The 27,281-nt window shown below is 41.5% G+C and overlaps 1 protein-coding gene across 1 annotated transcript; it reads right to left on the reverse strand.

Annotated features, from left to right (window-relative positions):
- Positions 1 to 1,044: 1,044 nt before the first annotated feature.
- LOC115194175 (cellular tumor antigen p53) lies at positions 1,045 to 13,619 on the reverse strand. Its single transcript, XM_029753630.1, has 11 exons — positions 13,269 to 13,619; positions 12,037 to 12,198; positions 11,781 to 11,847; positions 11,310 to 11,525; positions 8,672 to 8,858; positions 4,960 to 5,072; positions 4,713 to 4,822; positions 4,369 to 4,499; positions 4,182 to 4,279; positions 2,513 to 2,616; positions 1,045 to 2,358 (listed from the first exon to the last, which is right to left on the reverse strand). The coding sequence occupies exons 2-11, from the start codon at positions 12,099 to 12,101 to the stop codon at positions 2,271 to 2,273; spliced, it is 1,179 nt and encodes a 392-aa protein (XP_029609490.1). The 5' UTR covers positions 12,102 to 12,198; positions 13,269 to 13,619; the 3' UTR covers positions 1,045 to 2,270.
- Between the last annotated feature and the right edge of the window lie 13,662 nt (positions 13,620 to 27,281).

Raw genomic sequence — 27,281 nt, forward strand, 5'->3', positions numbered from 1 at the left:
CCGATAATGGTGCGACAGCTCGTTGAGAGGTCGAAGGAGAATGGAAAGCATCGTGCAAGCTAACAGGCGGGCCACAAACAGGCAAATAACTGCGCAGTTCAACATGGGTGTGCAGAACAGCATACTCAGAACACACAAGTCGTCAGTCCTTGTCACGAAGGGGCTATTGCAGTTGACGACCACACCGGGTTCCACTCCTGTGAGCTAAAACCAAGAAACGGCTCCAGTGGGCACGCGATCACCAACACTGGACAATTGAGGAGTGGAAAAACGTTGCCTGGTCCGACAAATCTTGGTTCCTGTTGCATCATGCTGATGGTAGTCATGATTTGGAGTAAGCATGAGTCCATGGCCCCATCCTGCCTGTTGTCAATGGTACAGGCTGGTGGCAGTGGTGTACTGGTGTGGGGAATGTGTTCCTTGGACATGTTAGGTTCCTTGATACCAATTGAGCAAAAATGTCATGACCTGAAGAATTCAGGCTGTTCTGGAGGCAGGGGGGTCTTGCCACAGTGTATATCCCTCCCATTTAAGAATGGCTCCCATAAGAAAATAAAATGAAAGTACAAAGACGTATTAGTTTCATGGATGCAAGACAGATACTTGGTTTTGCATTATTCCTCCAGACATGCAAAGCATGCTTGGCTGATGTGTACACACAGTAGTAGATACAAGGAATGGACAAGGGTCAGGTACATATGAAATGCAAAGCTAGTTTACGACAATGCTAATGACGCTTGAAATGTGCTTTTGTGATCAAGCCGAGCAGTACTGTGCTGGCCTGGTTACACATCCACCAGAGTTGCTGGAACCATGATAGAAGCAATGTGAAAAATAATATATTTGGGACAAGCACAGTTCAGGTCCATATGATGGTGTAAAAATAGTCTTGTTACAGAGCCTTAACTAATAGAGTAGCTAGCCAGGACAAGCAAGATTTGGTTCTGGTTCTGAGATGTAAATGGGTCTCTCGTCACTCACCCATGTTACCTTGTTTAAAAAAAATTAAAAACTCATAACACAAAAGACTGAGGATTACAGTACTATTTAGGAAATTGCCTTTATTAGATTTTTTTAAGTTCCCTGAAATGTTTCCTTTTTCCCTAAACAAAGCATCATGTCAGCACCAAATGACATCAGCAAAAAGAGTTTCCATCAGAAAACCATAAAGTAAACTAACATAAAATGTGCTTAATCAACTATATCATAAGCACAGTATCAGAACTCTGCATAGGAGAGAGAAAAGACATTGGACAAAACACTGGAATTAGTACAATATAAAAAAAACATTTATTAAAAACAAAGAAAAAAAACATTGAGAAGACAAAATCGTTTAACAGCTCCTAAAAGAACTTACAAAAATAGTTTCTAGATCAGCAGTACAAAAATGGGGAAAAAAGACCAATGCCTCAATAGGACCATGATTAACAGGGAAACAGGTCAACGGTTCAGGGGGAGGAATGAAGGCAGTGGTTGTGTTTAGCAGGTATCAAAAATACTAACAGGCAACTGGCCAATTAACTGGTAACAAAGCATCGTTTCTAGGCAGGTCAAGATATGACTAGTTTTAATTGGTCCAAATCATAAAAGCACAAGCTAAAGTGCTCTTTGGGGGCAGGTGAGGAGGAAGTCACACCAGATGGTTAAGGCAGTAGGGGCTACACTTAGGCACTTTGTGTTGTACCGAAAGTGACTGGCGTGGTGGTGGGGGTCAGCCTATTTACCCAATCCAAACCCTAGGCCCTACACTTACACACTTTGTATTGTACCGAAAGTGACTGGCATCTGAAATATGGTTAAAATTCTACCATTGTACTCAAGTACTATGAGAAGGTTGGGTAACACAAATTTCCTAGATGGTAAAGGTCCGGTAGGATATTGTGATTTATCAGTGTAGTAACAAACCTCCACCTTGCAACCCATGTAACCCCAAACTATTCACACCCCTCTTGTTGGCAGAGACATTTTTTGTAGTGTTAAAGCTCATTTCCCACAATTCTACACATTTTGCCATGCCTTGTGTGTTCATATGATACCAAGGGATATAATAATTTTTGGGGCGGGCCCCGAAGTCCGTATTGACAACGTTCTGGTCCGGGTTTCGGACCGCGGTCAGCCTGTTGAGTATGGCTGCCTAGGTGGAGCTATTACCATCTTGCAAGAAGTGACTACATGTATTGCCTAGGGTTTGGTATTGGGCATTTACTTTGGAGTCACAATTTAATGTTGGTCTGGAATAGACAGTAGGGAAGGGCTGAGGTGTCCTGGCATTAGTCCGAGTCGCTCCTCTCCTCCTTTGTAAGCATCCGTTTTCCGCTTTTTGGGGCCAACGCTTCTTGCTTGCGGCTCTTTGAGAAACTGAAAAAGAAAATACAGGACAAACATCGAAAGTGAGACAGTGATCTAGAATTGAGAGGATAGATGGAGGAAATTAGGGATTAATACACAAGTGGGACAGAGGCATTTTAGGGAGAAGTTCCCGTCATCAAAATGTATGCTGTTGGTAGCGTACCCTTTCTTCTTGTATTTCTCCTGCTCAGCAGGAGGAATGCGGTCCATCAGCTCCAGACTGTCGTTGATCTTCTTGAGCCACTCATAGCGCTGTCTTCCACGTACCTGAGAGAAAGAGAGTGAGGGAATTTTTAAATGGGCACCTGTCATGACTCTCTCCTTGGTGAGGATTACAGGATGACAGATTGCCCAAACCCCCTCTCTCCCAGAGGGGGAGTTAACCGGGTTTTATGAAGTAACGACCGGTCGTAAACTTTCTCTTGCACTGCAGTATGGAAAAGTTAAAAATCCCTTTGCTACAACAGAGAGACTTTGTTTGATGTTTTGGCAATGAACATTGGGACAATATTTCAATGTCCAAATGTTGGGAATTATGACAGATGTAATATGAAAAATTAATGTATATTTTGTGATGTCATTAAAATAATTTGAAAGACTATAACAAGGACTATAATTCTGAAAGTGTACACCTAGTGATCAGGTTTGCATCTAAATGTTGTATAATTTATTTTAAGTATAAGAATGCTTTTGAAATCAGACATGTGATTTTAGCCTTCTAAATGAGATAAGCTTTTCATATCAACCTTGGCCAAGTCAGTAACCACTCTCACGTGAGCACAGACTTTGTGTCAACAAGATGGAACCACCTTTCAGACCAGTGTACTTAAAAAGGACTCGCTGAAGAATTAACATATTAGACCAGACAGCGTGGAGCGGTGGCTACACGGCTGGAAATGGTTAAAACTACAAGACCAGAAAATGGTAAGACCCTCTGAAACTCTCGACGAGTGACGAAGGTAAAGACTAGACTAAGACATGCAGCGCCTGCAGCTCTGCATGTAACGTAGTCTAAGACAACTGACCAAGATGAGAGGGAAGGACAAATTCCTCACCATCATAGGTACCTCTGAGGTATCTATCCTAACGAACACTCCCAGACAAAAATTCCTACAACTAAGGATATTGTGACCTCTGGTGGACAACCAGAGACTTACATCGAACCACTTCCCATAGACGGATCGAGTTCAACAGAGACAACAAAGACATCCATGTGTAAATATATACATTGCAATTATTTTTGAATGAGCGGTCGTTCATGTGCAAAGTACTCATATTCCCATGAGCATAGCTTCCACATGTATGTATAATTAAGTCCACTCTGTCTCTCCTGCTCTCTTTCCCCACCCCCTTTCCGTTGTGTAACAAGCCGTCATGTCGGGTTAGTCCACTAGGGACTTTTCATTGCATTATGTTAGTAATCAATATAAGCTATACTGCGTGTGTTTATGTAATTCTGTGTGATTATTTAGTTAGTTAATAAATAATTAAGCCAAGTGTGTATCACTGATTCATCACTTAGGCTACAGTTCAGAATGAGACTGATATGAGGAAGTGATTGATTGATGACTGGTATGATATCAATATATTCTTGAGTTCATTCGGGAAACGGTAACTCATTAAATAAACTTCTCCCCTGGGGGCCCAAATTACAAATTAATCAATTGTTACATGATTAATTTAATTGAGTAATAATTCAACGTAGAAGATAATTACTCAATGAATAGCAGTCATCACATTAACCTTATCACAACCATGAAATAGAGATATACAAATTCTCCCTCCCAAAGGTGTGTTGGCCGAGTGTGTGTGAGATCCCCCCCCCCCCCCACCTGCAACAAGAATACATTGTCCTTGTCTTCATCCTCAGTGCTGGAGCCGCTCTTGATCTTCTTACTGGTTCCCGGAGGCGGCAGGGCCTGTTGGGACTCTGAGGGGAAAGGAAACAAGGCCAACAGTGACATAGGAGACAAGGAAAGGAGGCCAGTTAATATTGTTGGAACACAGCCCCAGTCTTACTTCTTTTGGTGCCGTTGGTGTTCTTGGTCCCGTTCAGAGCTTTGTTAGCGTTCTCTTCCTCGGTCTTGCGGTCCCGGCCGGGGCAGGCACAGACTCGAACCTCAAAACAACGGCGACCCAAAACCTGACCACTAGAGAGAGGAGAGGGGTAGAGAATAGTGAGAGTTAGGGGGAACAAACGAGGGGACCCAAACACATTATCACAGATGTAAAGCGAATTCAGACTTTTACTCCCACAGAAAAGGGAGCGCTTGACATATGTACGCACACAAATAAGGACGAGACTCAGAAAGATTTTCCAATATGAACAAACACAGTAAGAAGGGATAAGGAGAGAGACTTACTCCTGGGTCTCCAGCGTCAGGATGGTGAGAATGGGCCGTCGGTTCATACCACCCATGCAACTGGAGTTGCACATGAAGTTCAGGAGAACAGTAGTTGCCTCAGAGCCCAGCTATACAAAGTGAAGATGCACTTAAACATACATGTACATTTTCAATGAATTATAGACAGATGAAAGTGTCAAGCAAACTGACGATTCATCTTTTATATTAAAACTAATACAGGAGACCAAAGAAAGGGGGGGTATACCTGAGGAGGCTCATAAGGCAGCAGCACGCTCTGACGCTTGGTGTTGCCATCCTCCAGGTACTGAGCCCGCTGGCTCCCCTCCACCCTGATCAGGTGACTGCGGTGGGTCACACCTGGCAGGAAACAGGAAGTAGACAGGAAGTGAGGGGGGGGGGGTAAAGAGTCCTCTCAGAACTTCCTGGGACCATCTTTTACACGAGGGGGGAGTTATGCCTTGCAGGGCTGTCAACTTTAGGAGATAGCTTGCAATGAGATTTCCTATTGTGAATATCATTGGCGCCAGCGTGTCTTAGGGGACCCCCTCAGGAAGATTCAGTTTTAAAGCTTGGACACAGGCTCCCAAGTGGCGCAGCAGTCTAAGGCACTGCATCTCAGTGAGAGATGTCACTACAGACCCTGGTTCAATTCCAGGCTGTATCACAACCTGCCGTGATTGGGAGTCCCATAGGGCGTCGCACAATTGGCCCAGCATCGTCCGGTTTAAGGTTTGGCCGGGGGGGAGGCCGTCATTGTAAATAAAAATTTGTTCTTAACTGACTTGCCTAGTTAAAAAATTACTGCAATTCTACATATTTTCACATGGCTTAGGCCCATTACCAGGGTTGAGTTTTTTTTTTTTTTTTTTTTTTAAACCACAGGTCTGGTGCATTCAGGATTACACACTCACAATTCAACAATTTGGTTTGAAGTTACTTTGGAGTTTATTTGGGCATGAAATTTAGAGTATGCTAACTGGGGGACATTGAAGTACATTGGTTTTTGGTTAGAAATGCTAATATTACCAGTCGGTTGCAGTGGCTAACCATAGGATGGATTGCAGTCTTTCCTTCTCTATAAGAAACAAACATGTAAATTAGCGATGCACCGATATTACATTTTTGGCCGATACCGATATTTTCCTTGCCAAAATGCCCCGATACCGATAACCTATATTTAAAATTTTTGTGGCCTTTTAAGCATTCTAGTGCAGTTAAATAGTTCACACAGACGCAGCAGTCTAAGGCACTAAATCTCAGTGCAAGAGGTGTCACTACAGTCCCTGGTTCAAATCCAGGCTGTATCACATCCGGCCGTGATTGGGAGTCCCATAGGGCGGCACACAATTGGCCCAGCGTCGTCCAGGTTTGGCCGGGGGTAGGCCGTCATTGTAAATAAGAATTTGTTCTTAACTGACTTGCCTAGTTAAGGTTACACACACAGCAAAAAAGTTATTTTGTTGGCATTTATGCATGTCCCCATTACCAGTAAAACATAATCAAAACCTATTTCTTTCACTTACTTGCTGTGCTGTTTCGTTGTTCATAGAAATCCTGGTTGAGAATGAAACTACTGAACAAATTAACAATGAAACAGCAAGTAAGTGAAAGAAATACTATTTAACGTGTCAAATAACCTTGTTGACAAATCAGGACCTGAATATGACTACATGCAACAATAATTTAACGCGTTGATAGATTTTTTTACGTAGTTATTACACATTGATTACACTATCACTCGTATTTCATGTCACAACGATTCATCGATACGTGTGCTATGATGCTGGTGAAGTTGTCTCACGCACCTACAATGCAGGTCATAAAAAATAAGCTTGCTAGCTCATGGATGCAAACAATGTTCTTCCCCAAAAACATAGCAAAACGACAATCTGTTTCAGTAGCTATAGTTAGCTAGCTAACTATATAGCTAGGTGTCATCTAAAATAACCCTAATTTATAAGACGGTTCTTATTTGATTAATGGTGGTCGGACCCATCTATGTGAAGCTTGCCACAATAAGGATTAGCCACAATAGTGGACTTTGCGGTTACCCTTCAAAATACAAGTATGGCATAATTCTACTATTTGTATTCATTTACATCACTGTCGATGACATACTTTTATTTGGAAGGCAAACCGCAAATTCCACTATTGTGCCTTATCCTTATTGTGGCTAGCTTCACAACACATAACCTGGTCTGGTCGGGTCGAGCCTCAGATGAAAATAGCTGGCTGCTTATAACATTAGCTTTGGGCAACAGGGTTAAGTAGCTGGCTAGCTATTTATTTTCATGAACTGAAGTTCAATAGGTGAACAACAAGTGGCTACCTAGCTAATACTTACAAGAATTCCTAAATCATTGCTAAGTATAATGAAAATGACTACAGTTTTTACTCGTCATTGTTTCAGGCTGGTTGTATTGGTGCTAGCTAGGTACCAACACGGTATTGTAAACACATCATTTGTGGCCGGTGTTTTGACAGTGCTACTGTATCTTCTTTGACATGCAAAGACCCAAATGGCATTCCATAGTATGCATGTCGTGAAGCTAATAGCAGTGACGCTATTACTGTGTAACTCCGGTAGGGCAACGTGAAAAATAGCTCACTTGGTAGTATTAACCGGTGCTCGACCAGTCGGCAAAATGCCCACGACAGAGAATGTTTGATTGTCAAGGGCAATGAATTCCATTATCTTGGCATTAATGGATTTCGCATTTGAGTTGTCTCGCTGAAATTTTGTTACCCTTTCAAATGACTGCTTGGCTTGATTGCTCGATCCACAGCAGACATTGTGGGCTAGTTTAGGAATGCTATGTTGCACGTACAGCGCAAAATTTTAAGTGCCGTCATTACGTCATGTACCTTCGTTATATAGATATGCACGTCAGCTTTGACATCAGTTTTGCATATCGACATTAAACTAGACCGGCCGATACCAAGGTTGGCATTTTTAGCTATATCGGCCGATTCCGATATGTTCACCGATATATCGTGCGTCCATAACGTAAATATGTAATCCGTTTGGGTGAACTATCCCTTTAAAATAGGACCTAGAGGTAGCTCGCCAAGATGGTTGGCCACCCCTGATCTACGTTTCCCAAATACTGGGAATTTGAATATGTTCATATGACATTTGATTTGTACAAATTATCCCACATTCAAGACAAATCAAAATGAACACCCATCTTCAGGTGGTTGAGACTGATTTGCAAAACCTTGCCATCTTACTCTAAAAAGGCAATATCTGTTAATACATGCCTAGCAGCTTGTGCACAATACTAAAATGACAAAACAGGATATTTGAGGCAAGGGGCATTTCAAGAGAGCCGATTCTCATTTTATGATTTAGCCTATAATCAACACTGTCCATAAATGCATAGCCCTCCATTTTTTAATAATGCATAGCCCTCCATTTTTTAATAATCAAAGACAAGTTGACATATCAGATTTCAAATAGCCTAATTACACCAGAAAAATTGGTAAGAAGTGAAATAATAAAAGTATGGGGAATAACAGTAGTGTTCTTGCTGAGATAAGCACACTAATTAGTCTATATTTTAGCCCATTGTAGGGGATGGGAATTGTTCTAATTACTTACATTAGCTATTGTGAAAGATACAATTAATTAAACAGATAATACAATCTCCTGAAAACTAGATGACATAGCCAAAATCTGCCCTTACACCTAACCCAAAATGATCCTTCAATGTATTGATCTCAAACTAGAATCAGTTACACATGTGGGTTCACAACCTGTTTGGGCAAAATAAGGTTCATCATACAGTTAGACAAATCAGGTCACTCTACCAGATTCCAGCTGAATACTGCATGTTCATTCATTACAACCTAATGAACCTAGTGAGAAATTGTATCAGTCTGCTTAACTCTCAACATGGGCAAATTACTTACTATCTAACTCACTTAAGAATTTTCACCTCAAGACAAACACACACCTTCATAGCTGTCAGACGTGCTCTGGTGGTGGGGGCAGCGGCTGACCACTTCGGACACGTGCTCTGACTTCTTGTAGATGGCGGTGGCACGTAGGACGGCTCCTGGCGGGGGCTCCTTGGTCATCAGCACCTCCACCGGGCAGGTCTTAGCCCGCTGGCAGTACAGCTTGATCAGCTGCACAGAATACTGGGGAGGGAGGGAAACATTGAACAATCAGTATTTTGTCCCAGAGGAATTTCCCTCTGTGAAAGAATAAAGATGTGAATTGAATTTATGAAGAAAAGAAATAGACACTTGCTTAATTACTTCGCACAGGTAGTCACTATCAAAGATCATACAAATACAAGTGTGGAAAAACACCCATAGGAATTAATAGGAACAAAATATTGCTTTACAATTATATTCTAAATAAATCATAAATACCTTTACGAAAAAGATGCATTTTAACCCTCGTTTGAAACATGCCCGGTCATGTCAGACCCATGCTTTACTGCAACCAGCCTGCAACTCCTCAGTTACAATCATAGAGAGAGGACTCTAGTGCCCAAAGGCCCATTTTAGCATGGGCAGTACCATTGAGGATGTTCAGCATTTCAACAGACAACTGGGTGGGACTTCCTATGGCAGGGTTCCCCAACTGGCAGGCCGCGGGTCAAATGGTTTTATTTAACCCCCAAGTTCTGAGCCAAAAAACTATATTCCCATGCATAAGAGACACGTGATCGTATACAAATGTAAGCAAGGTTTGAAATAATTATGTTTTAGTCAAATATCTGGTTTGGGCTTCTTGCAGTCAATTTTCAGCCTACAAATTATTTTAACAATGTTACAGCCCACCGACCATCCGCTCAAGAAAAGAAATGTGTATGTGTGTGAGATAGATATATACATACATACATACCACACACACACCAGCCTGCAGGTGAATCTAGTTGACCCCTGTCCTATGGGTTAAGGAAGGATCACAGAATTCCATCCAGGTCACCAGGAGTGATAGCCACTGAATTATACTTGTGAGGAAACATTCCATAACTGCAGGTGGCAGTAAACCACCAACCGTGGCTTTATACCTGTCCTAACAACACACTTTAGGTGGCAGTGTGCACTCATTCAGTTTGTTTGCCAAATAGAAGAAAATGTACTACTTTAAAATGGAGATGGCCTCAATTGCACTGTCCGTGCTCTCACAGACGCAATAATGGGACAAATAAATAAAAATACAGTTTTATTTATTTTAACTAGGCGAGTCAGTTAAGAACAAATTCTTATTTACAACAACGGCCTACCCCGGCCAACAATGATGTGATGTCTAAGTTGATGGTTCCAATGAAAGAGTTGCAGGGGGCGTTCATTTGAGGGCAGAGCAGCCTAACCACAAGACTAATAGACCTATCATAGCACGCTGGCATGTGAGTCGCCGTGGAAACCATTGTGCTATTGGCTGTTTTAATCCAAATACTTCAGCCAAAACCTTGAGTTTTTGCGAATTGTCACGAACTGGATTCCACTTGAATGCAACCACGGAGAATCAGAATGAATGGTATAACTTGTCTCCGTCCGAGGTATGGTAACCACAATTTACTGTAATTGATTTGATATCATTAATTTAAACAATCTTAGTATTAATTATCGTTGTGATTTCATCCAGGTGAAAAGGCAGCATAAAACATTTCAAAGTAATTCTAAAAGTTACGTTCATCAAACTGAAGGAGAATATATATCAGTGAATGTACAGTGAGCCTGGGCTTCTAAGGGTAGGTCGTGTCTCATTCCTATTGTAGTGCTGTTTAATCCTTTACACTCGTGGGAACTGCTCTAAATGGATTGGGCTACATTGAAACGTTTCTTACAGAAGAAAAGTTAAAATATGATCTTAGTGTTAGGCTTTCACAAGGACATTCGTAGAAACGGATTGTAATTTCAGTGTGTTCCGCTGTGAATTTTATTAAAAATAGACAAACTTCAGAACAACCCAGGGTATGACGCCATGTCATCTTGTAACTATATCAAACAGTGATCATAAATGTTGACACTGTATATGACCGGAGTTTTATGACATGTAAATGTGAAGTGCACATTTGGACTCGCAGGTGTTTTGCTTGCTTGTATGACATCAAAGGGGTATTTATAATAATCCTCAACGTCTCAGCTTTCAAAACACATCGAGTCCTCTTAATTTACTAAATTTACCTCAGACAAAAAAAATGTGCGAAAGTTGACCAATTAGCGGGAGGGATGGGGGCGACGTCTTGTCGCATGTGGTGCTCAAGTTCAGAACGTCTGTCAGTCAAAACCCATACAGCGCCGTTACTGTACAGCCACAGCACTCCATTTTAGGTGTTTATTAGTGCCCAAATTCTCCATTTTCAATCGATATATGGGTACTAGTGTAAAGGGTTAAGACTCAGCTGTAACATGAAACAGGTCCTGTTCATCTTCAGGGTCAAAAGAAAATTACATTGAAAACACATTCTCTTATGCTTTAGGTGGGTTACAGGAGATCAACGGCAACATAAAAAAACAAACAAAAAGAAGAGTAATAGACCCAAGTAGTAGCCTACTTGTAGCATACAATATTAGTGCTTTTAACGCCAGTGTATTTAGGCATGTGCAGTAAGCCATATGCAAGACACTCACGGTGGAGGTGACAGACTTGGCGGTGCCAGACTTGTGGAAGCGCAGCTGGAAGCCGTGCTCCCCCGGGTAGTCAATGGTGGAGGGGACGGTGGAGGCGGGGGGAGGCACGCTGTCCAGGGGCGACATCGAGGGCTCCACGGCCAGGGGCTCAGACAGCTCAAACAGCCCCTCGTCAAAGACCTCGTGGAAGGTGGCCTCGGGAAGTACGGGAGCGAGCTGTAAGGGATGTAAACGCATGCCATTTATGAAGTTAGCAGTTGCTTTTTGGATTTCTGTCTGAATACTTAAAAAGATGAGTGTCCAGGCTAACCATGTATGGATATCAAATTGTCCGACAAAAGCACAACCAAAAAGATCTAGTCAAAGCCAAACAATCACTGCACTACTAAGGGGGAGAAACCATCTAGCCCATTCTAAAAGGTGATGGATCATAAAAATATTTCCTTTACATCAGGATGTAGACAAACTTACCGAGACATCCAGGTCAGACCAGTTTTCATTCACAAACGGTGGAATATTGGGCCCCTGAGTAGTCATGCTAAAGAAAGGAGATACAAATCACAGTACAAGTATTACCTAAGAGTAGAAGAGGTACATTATATGAAGTCTCTAGGGTTCCACTCACACGCAACCACCTCTGTCCAGTCCTAAGTCTAGAAGTTGCTACATTGGTAGTCCTAAACATAATTATATTCGTCTGTGGGTTCTAAAGGTTGTTCAAAATTACTTGGTCTCCCAAAGCTGCTGGAAGGACCCCTGGCTCATGGGGAAGCTCAACTCCTGCTCTTCCATCTTGTATCTGTTCAATCTCTCGACTGCTCACTAGACCGATGGACGAGAGGACTGGACACAGGGACTCAAGGCAGGAGATGAAGAAAGGCGATCCGATCTAGGAGAGAGAACACCCATGTGATTAAACCAAATAATACTAATTGTTGTAGCTATGCGTCTTCAAAACAATTAGTCAATGGGACGACAAAAGGGGGACCAGTGGGAAAGTGTGGTGAAAGGGGGACCAGTGGCTTTGAAAGGAAATCAGACATGTGTCGCTGGAATGCAGCCCAGAAGATGTGGAGAAGAAAGCAGAGCATAGAATGCAGCGGGAGGGGTCTGGTTCACATAGATAAGAATTGGGTCAGACTGCTCTGGTAATGACTTTGACAAGGTTGGCAATTATATAAGATACAGTATTTCAGTAAGAGTTGTGTAGGCTAGTCGTTAGCTAGGTGAGAAATTGTGTCACGGTATTAGGCTAATCTTTGTTGATCAAGTGCCTAGATAACTACCCTATGTTTTATCAATAAATACTTCCTCTAAAATCTAACTAAAAGGTAATGGATAGTTTTGCATATTTAACAAGCTAACGCTACCCTCCTCGACTAGTGCTGGCTTTACAAATGTTTACTAGTTGGGGTTTCAAAAACAAATTTGACGTTGTATAGCTAACGTTAGCTAGCTAACCTTATATTGCAACATTGCATCACCTAAATAGCAAGTTGGTTGCTGAACGAATTACATTAAATTATGAATTAAATGTTGCATACGTGAATCAACAGCCTGCTACCTAGTCGTCTTAAATATTTTACGAGGGACTAACAAGTTAAATAAAATATTGTACAAGTCAAGTGCCGGTCTAGCATGTTGCCCTAAATTAGCTAACGTTAGTTAGGCAAACGTTACAGTAGCCACTCAAAACAGTCGAAAAAGTAAGCGACTCGTGAACATCTAAATCCCATGTCATAACTACCTACAACATGTAGTAGTTACATGTTTATACACCAATACAAGATGCAAACTTTAGCCACCAACTTCAACAAGCTACATTTAACGTTACCTAGCTAGCTCAACTGTGAGCTTGGCAGGCTGCGTCGGAATCCCCGAGGCGATTAACGACATGCACAAACTTTTATTCACAAACAAATATTATCCTACGCTGTCTTAAATAATGTAATTGTATACCTCGCCTCCCGGGGATGAATATTTTCTTGCCGCACCTCGGTTATCTGTCAATGCAAAGATGTCAAAGAAACAGCAACTCTGTAGCAGCTAGAAAGAAAAATATGTTTTCCAGTAAAAAGCGTGCGTTTCGGGGATTTCCAGAAAACCAGACTGAAGGGAGGGCCACGCAGAGTTCACAGGCCTCCAATCAGAGGCGCGCCCATTGAGCAGTGTTTTTTTTGTATGAAATAGCGCGAAATGTTCCAAATAAAATCAGAACTGGCTATATTTACATCATGACAGCGCAAAGTTTCTAAACCATACTGTACTGTCTTTGAGGATTGTGCGGAAATTATACTGACTGAATGCAGGAAGGAGGGAAACAGTGTCACTAGCTAGGTTTCCATCCAATTGGACAGATTTTCATGCGAATATTCTAAAATCTGCATTAAAACCAATATGCGCATTTTCTCACCAGGATGTTTCCATCAAATTGACTTGTCTCAGATAAAAGGCTGTGTGTGATGACAAAGTGCACATAAAAATACCTTTTGCGGTTATTATTTTCCCATGTACTGAATAAAAAAGACAAGTTGAGTTTGAGTTTCCATCGCATGTTCTATTCAATCTAAAAATAAAAAGGTTCCTGGAGGATCCTTTAAGGCAGGGGTATTCAACTCTTACACCATGAGGTCCCGGAGCCTGCTGGTTTTCTGTTCTACCGAATAGTTAATTGCACCTACCTGGTGTCCCAAGTCTAAATCAGTCCGTGATTAGAGGGGAACAATGAAAAAATGCAGTGGTATTGGCTTCAAGGTCCAGAGTTGAGTTTGAGGGCTTTAGGGGTTCTTCAAATTGAAACTGTGGGGGAACCCTTATAAGTTCTCCAGGGGCGCAACTTTGGTTTTAGAAGTGGAGGGACATAATATATATACAGTACCAGTCAAAAGTTTGGACACACCTAATCATTCAAGGGTTTTTCTTTATTTTACCATTTTCTACATTGTGTATAGAATAATAGTGAAGACATCGAAACTATGAAATAATGGAATCACGTAGTAACCCATAAAAATTGTTAAAGTAGCCACCCTTTGTCTTGATGACAGCTTTGCACACTCTTGGATTTCTCTCAACCAGCTTCATGAGGTAGTCACCTGGAATGCATTTCAATTAACAGGTGTGCCTTGTTAAAAGTTAATTAGTGGAATTTCTTTCCTTCTTAATGCGTTTGAGCCAATCAGTTGTGTTGTGACAAGGTAAGGGTGGTATGCAGAAGATAGCCCTATTTGGTAAAAGACCAAGTCCATACTATGGAAAGAACCACTCAAATAAGCAAAGAGAAACAACAGTCCATCATTACTTTAAGACATGACAGTCAGTCAATACGGAACATTGAAGAACTTTGAAAGTATCTTCATGTGCAGTCGCAAAAACCATCAAGCGCTATGATGAAACTGGCTCTCATGAGGACCGCCACAGGAAAGGAAGACCCTGAGTTACCTCTGCTGCAGAGGATAAATTAATTGGAGTTACCATGCTCATAAATTGCAGCCCAAATAAATGCTTCACAGAGATCAACTAACAGACACATCTCAACATCAACTGTTCAGAGGAGCCTTCATGGTCGAATTACTGCAAATAAACTACTAAAGGACACCAATAAGAAGAAGAGACTTGCTTGGTCCAAAAAACACGAGCAATGGACATTAGACTGGTGGAAATCTGTCCTTTGGTCTGATGAGTCCAAATTTTGTCCAGATTTTGGTTCCAACCGCCATGTCTTTGTGAGACGCAGAGTAGGCGAACGGATGATCTCCGCATGTGTGGTTCCCACCATGAAGCATGGAGGAAGTGGTGTGATGGTGTGGGGGTGCTTTGCTGGTGACACTGTTGGTGATATATTTAGAATTCAAGGCACACTTAACCAGCATGGCTACCACAGCATTCTGCAGCGATACACCATCCCATCTGGATTGCGCTTAGTGGGACTATCATTTGTTTTTCAACAGGACAATGACTGAACACACCTCCAGGCTGTGTAAGGGCTATTTGACCAAGAAGGAGAGTGATTGAGTGCTGCATCAGATGACCTGGCTTCCACAATCACCCGACCTCAACCCAATTGGGATGAGTTGGACCGCAGAGTGAAGGAAAAGCAGCCAACAAGTGCTCAGCACATGTGGGAACTCCTTCAAGACTGTTGGAAAAGCATTCCAGGTGAAGCTGGTTGAGAGAATGCCAAGCATGTGCAAAGCTGTCATCAAGGCAAAGGGTGACTGCTTTAAAGAATTTCAAATAAAAAATATATTTGAATTTGTTTAACACTTCTTTGGTTACTACATGATTACATGTGTTATTTCATAGTGTTGATGTCTTCACTATTATTCTACAATGTAGAAAATAGTAAAAATTAAGAAAAATCCTTGAATGAGTAGGTGTGTCCAAACTTTTAGTACTGGTACTGTATATATATTTTTTAAGGGAATAGATTGTAGCTTTCATCAGTGTAATTGTCTGCGTCATTTTACGGACTCAGTACATGTTACCATAGTTATCTTTTGTTTGTTTTTAGTCCCATCCTTCAGCTCTACTCAAACCCTCCATCTCTGAACACCATCCAGGTTTGGCACTATACAGTGCCTTCAGAAAGTATTCAGACCCTTTGACTTTTTCCACATTATGTTACGTTACAGCCTTATTCTACAATGGAAGAAATAAAACATTTTCCTCATCAATCTACACACAATACCCCATAATTACAAAGCGAAAACAGGTTTTTCGAATTTTTGTACATTTATTAAAAATGAAAAAGAAATATATTTACATAAGTATTCAGACCCGTTGCTATGAGACTGGAAATTGAGCTCAGGTGCATCCTGCTTCCATTGATCATCCTTGAGATGTTTCTACAACTTGATTGGAGGCCCCCTGTGGTAAATTCAATTGATTGGACATGATTTGGAAAGGCACACACCTGTCTATATAAGGTCCCACAGTTGACAGTGCATGTCAGAGCAAAAACCAAGCCATGAGGTCGAAGGAATAGTCTGTAGCTCTCCGAGACAGGATTGTGTCGAGGCACAGATCTGGGGAAGGGTACCAAAACATTTCTGCAGCATTGAAGGTCCCCAAGAACACATTCATAAACGGAAGAAGTTTGTAATCACCAAGACTCTTCCAAGAGCTGGCCGCCCGGCCAAACTGAGCAATCTCTGGAAAAGGGCCTTGGTCAGGGAGGTGATCAAGAACCCAATGGTCACTCTGACAAAGCTCCAGAGTTCCTCTGTTGAGATGGGAGAACCTTCCAGAAGGACAACCAGCTCTGCAGCACTCCACTAATTAGGCCTTTATGGTAGAGTGGCCAGACAGAAGCCCACTTGGAGTTTACCAAAAGGCACCTAAAGACTCTCACACCATGAGAAACAAGATTCACTGGTCTGATAAAACCAAGACTGAACTCTTTGGCCTGAATGCCAAGCGTTACATCTGGAAGAAACCTGGCACCATCCCTACGGTGAACCATGGTGGTAGCAGCATCATTCTGTGGGGATGTTTTTCAGCAGCAGGGACTGGGAGACTAGACAGGATTGAGGGACAGATGAATGGAGCAAAGTACAGAGTGATCCTTGATGAAAACCTGCTCCAGAGCGCTCATGACCTCCGACTGGGGCACAGGGTCACCTTCCAACAGGACAGCGACCCTAAGCACACAGCCAAGACAACACCGGAGTGGCTTCGGGACAAGTTTCTGAATGTCCTTGGGTGGACAAGCCTGAGCCCGGACTTGAACCCAATCTTACAACTCCGGAGAGACCTGAAAATAGCTGTGAAGCAACGCTCCCCATCCAACTTGACAGAGCTTGAGAGGATCTGCAGAGAAGAATGGGAGAAACTCCCCAAATACAGGTGTGCCAAGCTTGTAATGTCATACCCAAGAAGAACCGAGGCTGTAATCGCTGCCAAAGTTGCTTCAACAAAGTACTCCAAGTACTATATTAAGAGTTTTATATTATTGATCGATTTACTTTTTAAATCCCCGAGCAGTGCTATTTGCAGAGGGGGACATAACTTGGCAGGGGGTCTGGGGGCCCTCCAAAGCACATTTCCTGCATTTAAACACAATCTAATATGGCCCTTCTAGCCATTTTTATTTAGAACAACAAAAAGTAAGCAAAAATGCCCACAGTCACCAAGCTAGGTAAGAAATTATTAAATAAGTTTAAGTGATTGATAAGACTGAACTAGGTCCATGATAATTCAATAATTAATATTGTGTTGCACCTTTAACCAATAGTCTAACAAATTAACAACTCTTACAAATAAAGTACAAAGACTTTTGGTTGTCTTTAAGACATCCTCTATATCAAATTTAAGCCAGACCGCCCAGCCAACCCGAGCCGCCTACACGCCCGACCCCCACTAGTCTAGTCAATAACTCAAGTCCCTCCAAAACACCAATTCCTTCTCATCTTTTTATTTTATGTCTCAAGGGAATCGTTTGGAAAACAAAAAGTTGAATGCAAACACACACCTAAACATTAACACACAGAAATATAGGGTTTGATCCCAGGCTGCAAAACATTGCACAAAGAGGACACGATGAGTCTGCAGAGTCAGATAATAAAGGGAACTTCATGGCAATCCTAGAAACAACAGCTAAGCATGACACAACTGTGAAAAAAAGGTTGACTTCCATTCATAATGCCAAATATACAAGCAAAGGGATTCAGAATGAGGTTCTGAGTTGTTTGGCAGACAATCTTCGAACAAAAATTATAGAAGAAGTGAAAGACTGTGAGGTCTTTAGCATAATGGCAGACGAAACAAAAGGTGTAAAAAAAAAAGGAGCAGATATCTCTAGTACTCAGGTACTATTTCAGAGGAGCTGTCCATGAGAGCTTTCTCCACTTTGAATCGGCTGATCGACTAGATGCAGCAGGGCTTACTGACAAAATCATACACATATTAGAAAGTCATGGTCTTGAATACAAAAACAATCTAATAGTCCAAGCATATGACGGTGCTTCCGTTATGAGTGGCAAGCATTCAGGTGTCCAGGCACGCATTAAAGAACAAGCAAAGCATGCCTTTTACATCCACTGCAGTGCACACTGTCTAAACTTAGTTTTAGTGGATACAGTCAAACCTGTCCCTGAGGTAGGACAGTTCTTCTCCTTACTAGAAAGACTTTACGTCTTCACATCTGGGTCATATGTGCATCAAAAATGGCTTAGCATACAAAAAGAGATGTACCCAGGTGCACCTAGAGTGCTTCAGAGACTAAGTGACACTCGCTGGGCAAGTCGATATATGGCTCTACATACTATTATGGATAGATTACCATTAAGCGAGTTGCCATTAAGCGAGTCCTGCAAGACATAGTCCAAAAACACAATGGTGACAGATCTGTTGAGGCACGAGGTCTGCTTGCACAGATAGATTTACAATTCATTGTGTGCCTTGTTACACTCCATAAAGTGTTTGGAGAAGCAACATTTATATCAGATATGCTACAGTCTTCATCACTTGACCTGTCAAAGGCTGTTGATTTAGTTGAAGCCTTAGTTCAAACTTTGAATGACTATAGGGATGAGTCATTTTTTGATGACCTATGGAATGAAGTGTTGAACACAGCTGAGCAATGTTATACTGCAATACACCCCCCTGCAAAACGACCAAAAAAGCTAAGCTCTCAATTTAATGGAGACAGTGTACTCAGTACAATGGGTCAGAGGTCAGATTCAGAACAAGAAAAATGCAGTTTTCGTACAACCCCTTTTCTACCCTGTTTTAGATCATATGCTCAATGAGCTTAACAGAAGGTTCCCTAGCAAAAACTGTGACATAATGAATGGCATCCAAACTCTAAACCCTACAAGTGATGTGTTTCTCAAAGAGAAGTTCCTGTTTCCATTTGCAAGAATTTATGAATCAAATATTGAGGACTTGGGGCATGAACTACATTAGTTCAGAAGAATTTTAGAAAGGAAAATACAGAGTGGCATGCAGAGACCCTCCAGTGTAGTAGAGCTGGCATTATTCACTGAGCCTTATAAAGACGTTTTCTTTGAGCTCTTTAAACTGTGCAAGATAGCTGTTTCAATCCCTGTTAGTACTGCTTCTTGTGAACTGAGTGTTTCTGCACTAAAGCTGGTGAAAAACGTATCTCAGGTCCACAATGTCAGATGACAGGTTAAGCAATTTAGGTGTATTAAGTATTGAGTCAAGGAGGGCAAAGGCCTTGAGTCTAGATGAATTTGCTGATCTTTTTGCAAAAAAACACAAAAACCGAAGAATACAGTTGATGTGACCTGATACTGAATATGTAATGCAAATGAAAATTATAAATTGTTGAATGATTATGAACATGGTATTTTGCCTGCTAATGCCTCCAATGCAGTGAAGAAAACGATATGACAAGAATAACGTCTAATTTAACTGGCCCCTCTAACAGTACAACTGGTCCCAGCTTGGCCCCCCAGTTGAAATGGTCTAGAACCGCCACTGCTGTGTCCGTAGAGGAGTTGCAGCGATGGGACAAGACTAACTACCAATTGGATATCACGAAATTGGGGAGAAAAAGGGGTAAAAGTATAACAAAAAGGAACAGGACAGCCTCCATATAATTCATATCATAGGCCTAATAGTACTGTAGAGCTCTTTTTACTTGCACCCAATATAGCTTGGTCAACCCGTACTGCCCCTAGGGGTCTACGACCCTGTAGCGCCCCAACACAACACACCCCACTCAGATTTAGGATCTTAGTGAAACATTCATTATTGGTTTCAGGCGTGTTAGGCCAAGGCCAGAGTGACAACAGTACAGCAGACCCCATTTGTCCCATCGCTGCAACCTTGCCTTTAAGTGTTTGGACCGCATCCAATGAGACCACACACTAGGCGCACTTGAACTTGTAAGCTATGGCGGTCGACATTAAAATGGTTCAGTTTGTGTAAAAAACATTCACTGTTGCTATTTTTTTATCTTTGCAAAGGCACAGTCATTGTTTGTCTATTTCTATTCCCAGGTACTTATTTGTTGTCACTCTATTGACTGATCCCCCATTGATCTTCGTTGGGTGTAGTGGAGTTTTGTTCCTTCTGAAATCAGTAGCCTACCTCTCCTAGCTGGGCGTGAGAGTTCAAGTGCGCCTAGTGTGTGGTCTCATTGGATGCGGTCCAAACACTTAAAGGCAAGGTTAAGTCAACATACAAGTGTAAGTAAAAATGAAGGCAAATTAGTTAGAAATTGTGCTACTAATGCACATGACAGCACAAACACCTCTCATAAATATGTTTTTGTTTGGTCTTTTTGGAAATTGTAGAAATAAAACATTTTCCTTCTTCAGAAGTTCTAGCTTGGCAGGCTAACGTTAGCTAGCTATCATACAGTAGGCATATATTAATAATTATATATTTAATATAAGTAGACATAATTGACTGTAGCGCATATAAAGCACCTACAAGCTGGTGGCTGAAAACACAATCATCGCGGGATGAACGAGTGACGAATTTCCTGCCAAGGCTGGTCCATTTAAAATTCATTCCTTCCTCCCTTGCCCTGCAAGTGTATACTCGTCAGACGTCATGATACGTCATCAGAAGTGTCCACCATTTGTGTTTTTTTTAATAACAACAAATCAATACAGGAAGTACATGTGGGAACACAAGAAGATATAAATAATATACAAAGGACAATTGGGCTAGGGGGATAGGGGCGGGTCTGGGGGCGGGGCCAGGGGGTACAATATCACATTACACAAGGACCTGAAGGGACATACATACACTTATTATTCTAACAGCTTTTTTGTTAGTAGAGTATTTAATTGTCTTAAAATACAGTTCAATTTATTTTTGTAAGGTAAGAAAACGTGGTGTTTTGTTTGTAAATTTACATTTGTGAATAGGAAATTTGGCCAAAAGAATAATGAAATTAATTACATAAAAATGTTTCAGCTTATTTCTATCGAAGGTAAAGAATCCAAGCAGTACATCTCTCCACAATAGTGTAAGATATTCATAAATGTGTTCAATTATAAATCTACTGATGTCTTGCCACAGTTTTCTTACATGAATACAATGCCAAAAAAGATGCAACACTGTTTCTGGGTGGTCATTACAAAATGAACAATTTGAGTTGATGTTTTCCTTAAACTTCTTCATATAGTGGTTGGCAGGATAATATTTATGAATAACTTTAAAGGAAACTTCCTTCATTTTGTTAACAAGTAGGTATGTGTGTGGCAACATCCAAACTGATATTATCAATAAATCCATTCCAATAAGGCATGACATAAGGTATAGATACAACATCCTGCTGAAACAAGGTTCGTATTGCTCTGTTGTTGAATGGACCAAAAGAGAAACAAATCTTTCCTACTGATGAGTCAACAGGGTCAACGGAAGGTAGACTCTGAGGGTCAGGTCTTGACACGTTCCTGAATAATAAAGCAACACCTGAGGGAATGGCATCTAAAACAATTGCAAAATCTTTAGGTGTTACATGGACCTTGTAAGGTGATAAGAATTCCTTATAACTAAGTAAAAGACTCTCTGCATTTACCAGTTGGCTCACCAACAGCATATTATTTCTGAACCAATATTCTGAAAACAAAGAAGTATTTTTATACAATATATCCCGATTATTCCATATATAATATCTGTGTGGAGAAAAATTATGCTTATAAATTAAGGACCATGACAAGAAAACCTGCCGATGAAAAGCAGAACGTTTCACTGGAACTTTGTCAATATTATAATTTTAGGCCAACATGAAGTTAAGGCCACCAAAAGTTGAGAAGACATGATGGGGAATAAAATTCCACATAGAAGTGGGTCTTCTTAGGAATTGTTTTATCCAATTGATCTTAAAAGTATTATTTAAGGTAGTAAAGTCCAGAAAATTCAGCCCACCATTCTCAAAAGTGTTTCATTACAACAGCTTTCCTAATGTAATGGGTACGGTTTCTCCACAGAGAAGTGTCCACCTAATTTGAGGTTTGAGGGGATAGGGTGTGTCTTTGTGTTTGGACCGTAACCATGGAAATAGAGTAGGCCGTCTACTTGGGCGGAGATTCACGTGGCAGTCAACTTGAATATGAAATTAACTTAAATATGATTAGACTGTAGTTTACTAGTGTCTCTAAATAATTATTGATAATGAAAAGAAGTGTAGGGCGCTCAACCAACGTGAGTCGAAGTGTAATCAAAAAATGGAATCATGATTGAAAAGGAAAAGGCACTTCGCGCACATAGGTTAGTCTACTATGGTCTTCGAGCTTTGCGCCTTTTCATTTCAATAAGTATGGATTGCACATTTATTTGTCTCTGACTGCAAATTGTCGTCCTAAAAAGGTAGGCTATAGCCTATAGGACTATGCAAAACGTAGCAAATATCGCTGTCATAATTATTTCTGCCTCAAGTTCAGTAGCCATACCTGCGAGATCAGGTGCGCGTGTGGTCTCAATTAAATAGAGTAGGCTATAGCCTATGTATACGTGGGCGGAGAAGCACGGAGCAGTTATATTTCCAAGGAAATGTACTCCCTAAATAGGCCTATGATTAGTCTATAGTTTACTACATTGCCTAGAAATAGGCCTAAATATTGATCACCCATATTTCTCCGTCGGAAAACCATCCCACTCCTAAAAGGTAGGCTATACAAATATCTCTAGAAAGTGCAAGTCTCTCCAACTCCTTCCTTCAAACTACATGTAGCATATTGTCTGATAAAGCCCAATAATACAATGTAAGGGCCATGTGAGAATGTCTGGAAATTGAACCTATTTCTTAAGTAATTTTTGTGCATTTGATATTGCCTATAGGGCGCAAAATTGCTGGGACCATGGCTGGCATGTGATCTGCGTCACACACGTCTAAAATAACATTGCGGGACTGCGGTTTGGTTTGGGACCAGTTCTTGCGGTAGCGGGTGGGAGTCAGTGGCGGTTCTAGACCATTTCAACTGGGGGGGCAAAGCTGGAGCCAGTTGTACTGTTAGAGGGGCCAGTTACATTAGACGTTATTGTTGTCATATCGTTTTCTTTTTAACTGCATTGCAGGCATTAGCAGGCAAAATACCATGCTCATAATCATCATCGTTGCCACTGTCTAATAACGAATGTAAAAAAAGAACGATAGCAAAAATTAGCTATGTAAAAATTATTTCATAATCCACATTTATGAGGGCCACAAGGGGGTACAAAATTGTTGTCACAGGGGCACTGCAATTTCAGAATGTATGTCCCCCGTCCCCAGTGAAAACTGCGCCCCCTGAGTTCTTAGAAGAACCCCCATTAATGGTTCCACAAAGAACCTTTTGGGGTTCATTTTTTAAAATAAAAACAATAATATTTTAGTAGTGAAGCAGAATAAAAAAATCGAAATATGAGGTACACTCCAAGCCCCAAGTCCAATAGGTAGGCTATATGCTCCAGCGTGTTGATGTCCCCTGTAGGCTATCCGTAGACAGAATGATTTTGCAGTGCATGGTGATCGAATTAGGTTTCCTGTTATATTCAGAGGTGTAGGGAGGGTGAAGTATGAATACAAAAAAATGTATAAAGATGATTTACAAAACGTGCATACGACAGTATTCATACTGTTTGTTGGGAACAATTATGTGAATGAAAAAAAACGTCACTTTTGACAACATTTATCCTACACTTACCTTGTCCATAATGTTGAGGCCTTTGGGATCTTATTGAAGCAGTAAGGGAGGAGGAAGATGGCTGCTGTGACTGAGTCCTTTAAGGATTTAGAGAAACCATTAATTCAAATTAAATGTAGATGATACATGTGATCTGCATAACATTGAGACAAACCAATACCAAATTGTACATACCTTTGTGTGCCTCCTCGTCACTATACCTGCAGACACAAACACACACAAATAAGTGAGCAGTTCAGTCATCTGCACCCAATGCAGCTATTGCCTTAACCTCTCTGGGCCAGTGGGACGCTTGCGTCCCACCTACTCAACAACCAGTGTAATCCCGTGGCGCGATATTCAAATACCTTAGAAATGCTACTACTTCAATTTCTCAAACATATGACTATTTTACACCATTTTAAAGACAAGACTCTCGTTAATCTAACCACACTGTCCGATTTCAAAAAGGCTTTACAACAAAAGCAAAACATTAGATTATGTCAGCAGAGTACCCAGCCAGAAATAATCAGACACCCATTTTTCAAGCTAGCATATAATGTCACATAAACCCAAACCACAGCTAAATGCAGCACTAACCTTTGATGATCTTCATCAGATGACAATCCTAGGACATTATGTTATACAATACATGCATGTTTTGTTCAATCTTTGTTCATATTTATATCAAAAACCAGCTTTTTACATTAGCATGTGACTAGCATGTGACTAGCATTCCCACCGAACACTTCCGGTGAATTTACTAAATTACTCACGATAAACGTTCACATAAAACATAACAATTATTTTAAGCATTATAGATACAGAACTCCTTTATGCACTCGCTGTAGCTTTTCGGTGAAAGCACATTTTGCAATATTCTGAGTAGATAGCCCGGCCATCACAGGCTAGCTATTTTGACACCCACCAAGTGTGGTACTCACCAAACTCCGATTTACTATTAGAAAAGTTTGATTACCTTTGCTGTTCTTCGTCAGAATGCACTCCCAGGACTTCTACTTCAATAACAAATGTTGGTTTGGTTCCAAATAATCCATAGTTATATCCAAATAGCGGCGTTTTGTTCGTGCGTTCAAGACACTATCCGAAGGGTAAAGAAGGGTGATGCGCCCGACGCGTTTCGTGACAAAAAAATTCTAAATATTCCATTACCGTACTTCGAAGCATGTCAAACGCTGTTTAAAATCAATTTTTATGCTATTTTTCTCGTAAAAAAGCGATAATATTCCGACCGGGAGTCGTTGTTTTCGTTCAAAGAGAGAGAAAGTAAACATGGTGTCGGCTTGTGCACGCGCCTCCAGTCTCATTGTCCTCAGATCGACCACTTACCAAATGCGCTAATGTTTTTCAGCCATGGCCTGCAAAGCCACCATTCATCGTTCTGGCGCCTTCTGAGAGCCTATGGGAGCGTTAGAAAATGTCACGTTATGCCAGAGATCCCCTGTTTTGGTTAGAGATGATCAAGAAGGCCAAGAAAAAGTCAGAGAGCGCTTCCTGTTTGGAATCTTCTCAGGTTTTGGCCTGCCAAATGAGTTCTGTTATACTCACAGACACCATTCAAACAGTTTTAGAAACTTTAGGGTGTTTTCTATCCAAATCAAACAATTATATGCATATTCTAGTTACTGGGCAGGAGTAGTAACCAGATTAAATCGGGTATGTTTTTTATCCGGCCGTGCAAATACTGCCCCCTATCCCCAACAGGTTAAACATATTTCTCAACTCTTTGTTGATTCAAATCCATTGAATTGCGTCCATTTTCTGAAGAAAAAAAAAATAATAATAAAAAAAATAAAAAGGGCCTCCCAAGTGGCGCAGCGGTCTAAGGCACTGCATCACAGTGCTTGAGGCGTCACTACAGACCGGGGTTCGATCCCAGGCTGTGTCACAACCGGCCGTGACCGGGAGTCCCATAAAGCAGGGTTTGGCCGGGGGGATATACTTGGCTCATCGCTCTCTAGCGACTCCTTGTGGCGGGCCGGGGGCCTGCAGGCTGACTCGGTCATCTGTAGGACGGTGTTTCCTCTGACATGTTGGTGCAGCTGGATTCCGGGTTAAGTGGGCGGGTGTTAAGAAGCGCGGTTTGGTAGGTCATGTTTTGGAGGACGCATGACTCGACCTTCGCTTCTCCCAAGCCCGTTGGGAAGTTGCAGCGAGGAGACAAGATCGTAATTGGATATTACAAAAAGGGGGTAAGAAAACGAACAATTGGACAAAATATCAAATAACACAGCCATTTGCACAAACATGAAAAGATATGAAGGTACAGTATCATAAAACTATATCAATTTAGATCATAAAGGGAGAAACCTTAAATTGAGATCTTTCCATTTTTCAGTTAAGTGCTTGCACCTGCTGTCATCTCAAATTTAAATCAAAATATTTCAGTTGGGCAGTTAGATTACTGAAAGAAGCCCCAAGAACTAAAGAGGTTCCTCAGGGTTCTTGGAAAAACCTTTTGGGGGCACTTTTCAGTGCCAAGGAACTTTGAGGATCTTAGAAGAACCCTAGTTGAACCCCTAATTATTTTGAGTTAGATGGTTTTCTCAACTAACAAAAAATGTTGCATTATATACGATTATACAATGGGTGGGTCTAATCCTGAATGCTGATTGGTTAAAACTGCATTCCAGTCTACTTACTCTGTTCCATCTGACTGTGAAATCCACTGTCTCATCAGCCAAGTAATTTATAAACTTGATCTCCACTATTGTCACGACTCCTGCCGAGGGTGACTCCTCTCCCTGTTCGGGTGGCGCTCGGCGGTCGTCGTCACCGGCCTACTAGCTGCCACCGATCCCTTTTTCCTTTTCTGTTGGTTTTGTCTTTATTGGTTTCACCTGTGTATCATTAGTGTTTAGTTAGGTATTTAAGCCCGTTTTCCCACCTGTTCTGTGTGCGGGCTTATTTCTGTTGTTCACTGTGTTTCGTGTAGTGGTACGTGTTTTTTGGATCCTTGTGTTTTTGGATTACACCCTGTTGTTGTTTCTTGGGTGTATATTCTTTTGACGGTGCATTTCATTAAAGCCCGATAGAAAACACTCCTGTTTCCTGCGCCTGACTCCACACCCACTACAGCAAGCGTTACAGAAGCCCGCACTGACGTATGGAGTCAGCAGGAGCAGCCGCCACCCCTCTCTTCTCTATGGAAGAACGGGTCCTCCACCACACCACCGTACTCCATCGAATCGGGTCGGCGATGGACCAAATGATGGAAAGGATGGACCGATGGGAGAGGAGTGGTCTCCTCTCTTCGCCTCCGACTCACCAGAGTCCACCTACTCCGTTCCCTCCTACGTCTGGTTCTGGAGCATTACGTCTTGCGCTCCCGAGGGAGTATGATGGAGCAGCAGCGGGATGCCAG

This window comes from Salmo trutta, chromosome 5, assembly GCF_901001165.1.
Source record: "Salmo trutta chromosome 5, fSalTru1.1, whole genome shotgun sequence".
Classification (NCBI taxonomy): domain Eukaryota; kingdom Metazoa; phylum Chordata; class Actinopteri; order Salmoniformes; family Salmonidae; genus Salmo; species Salmo trutta.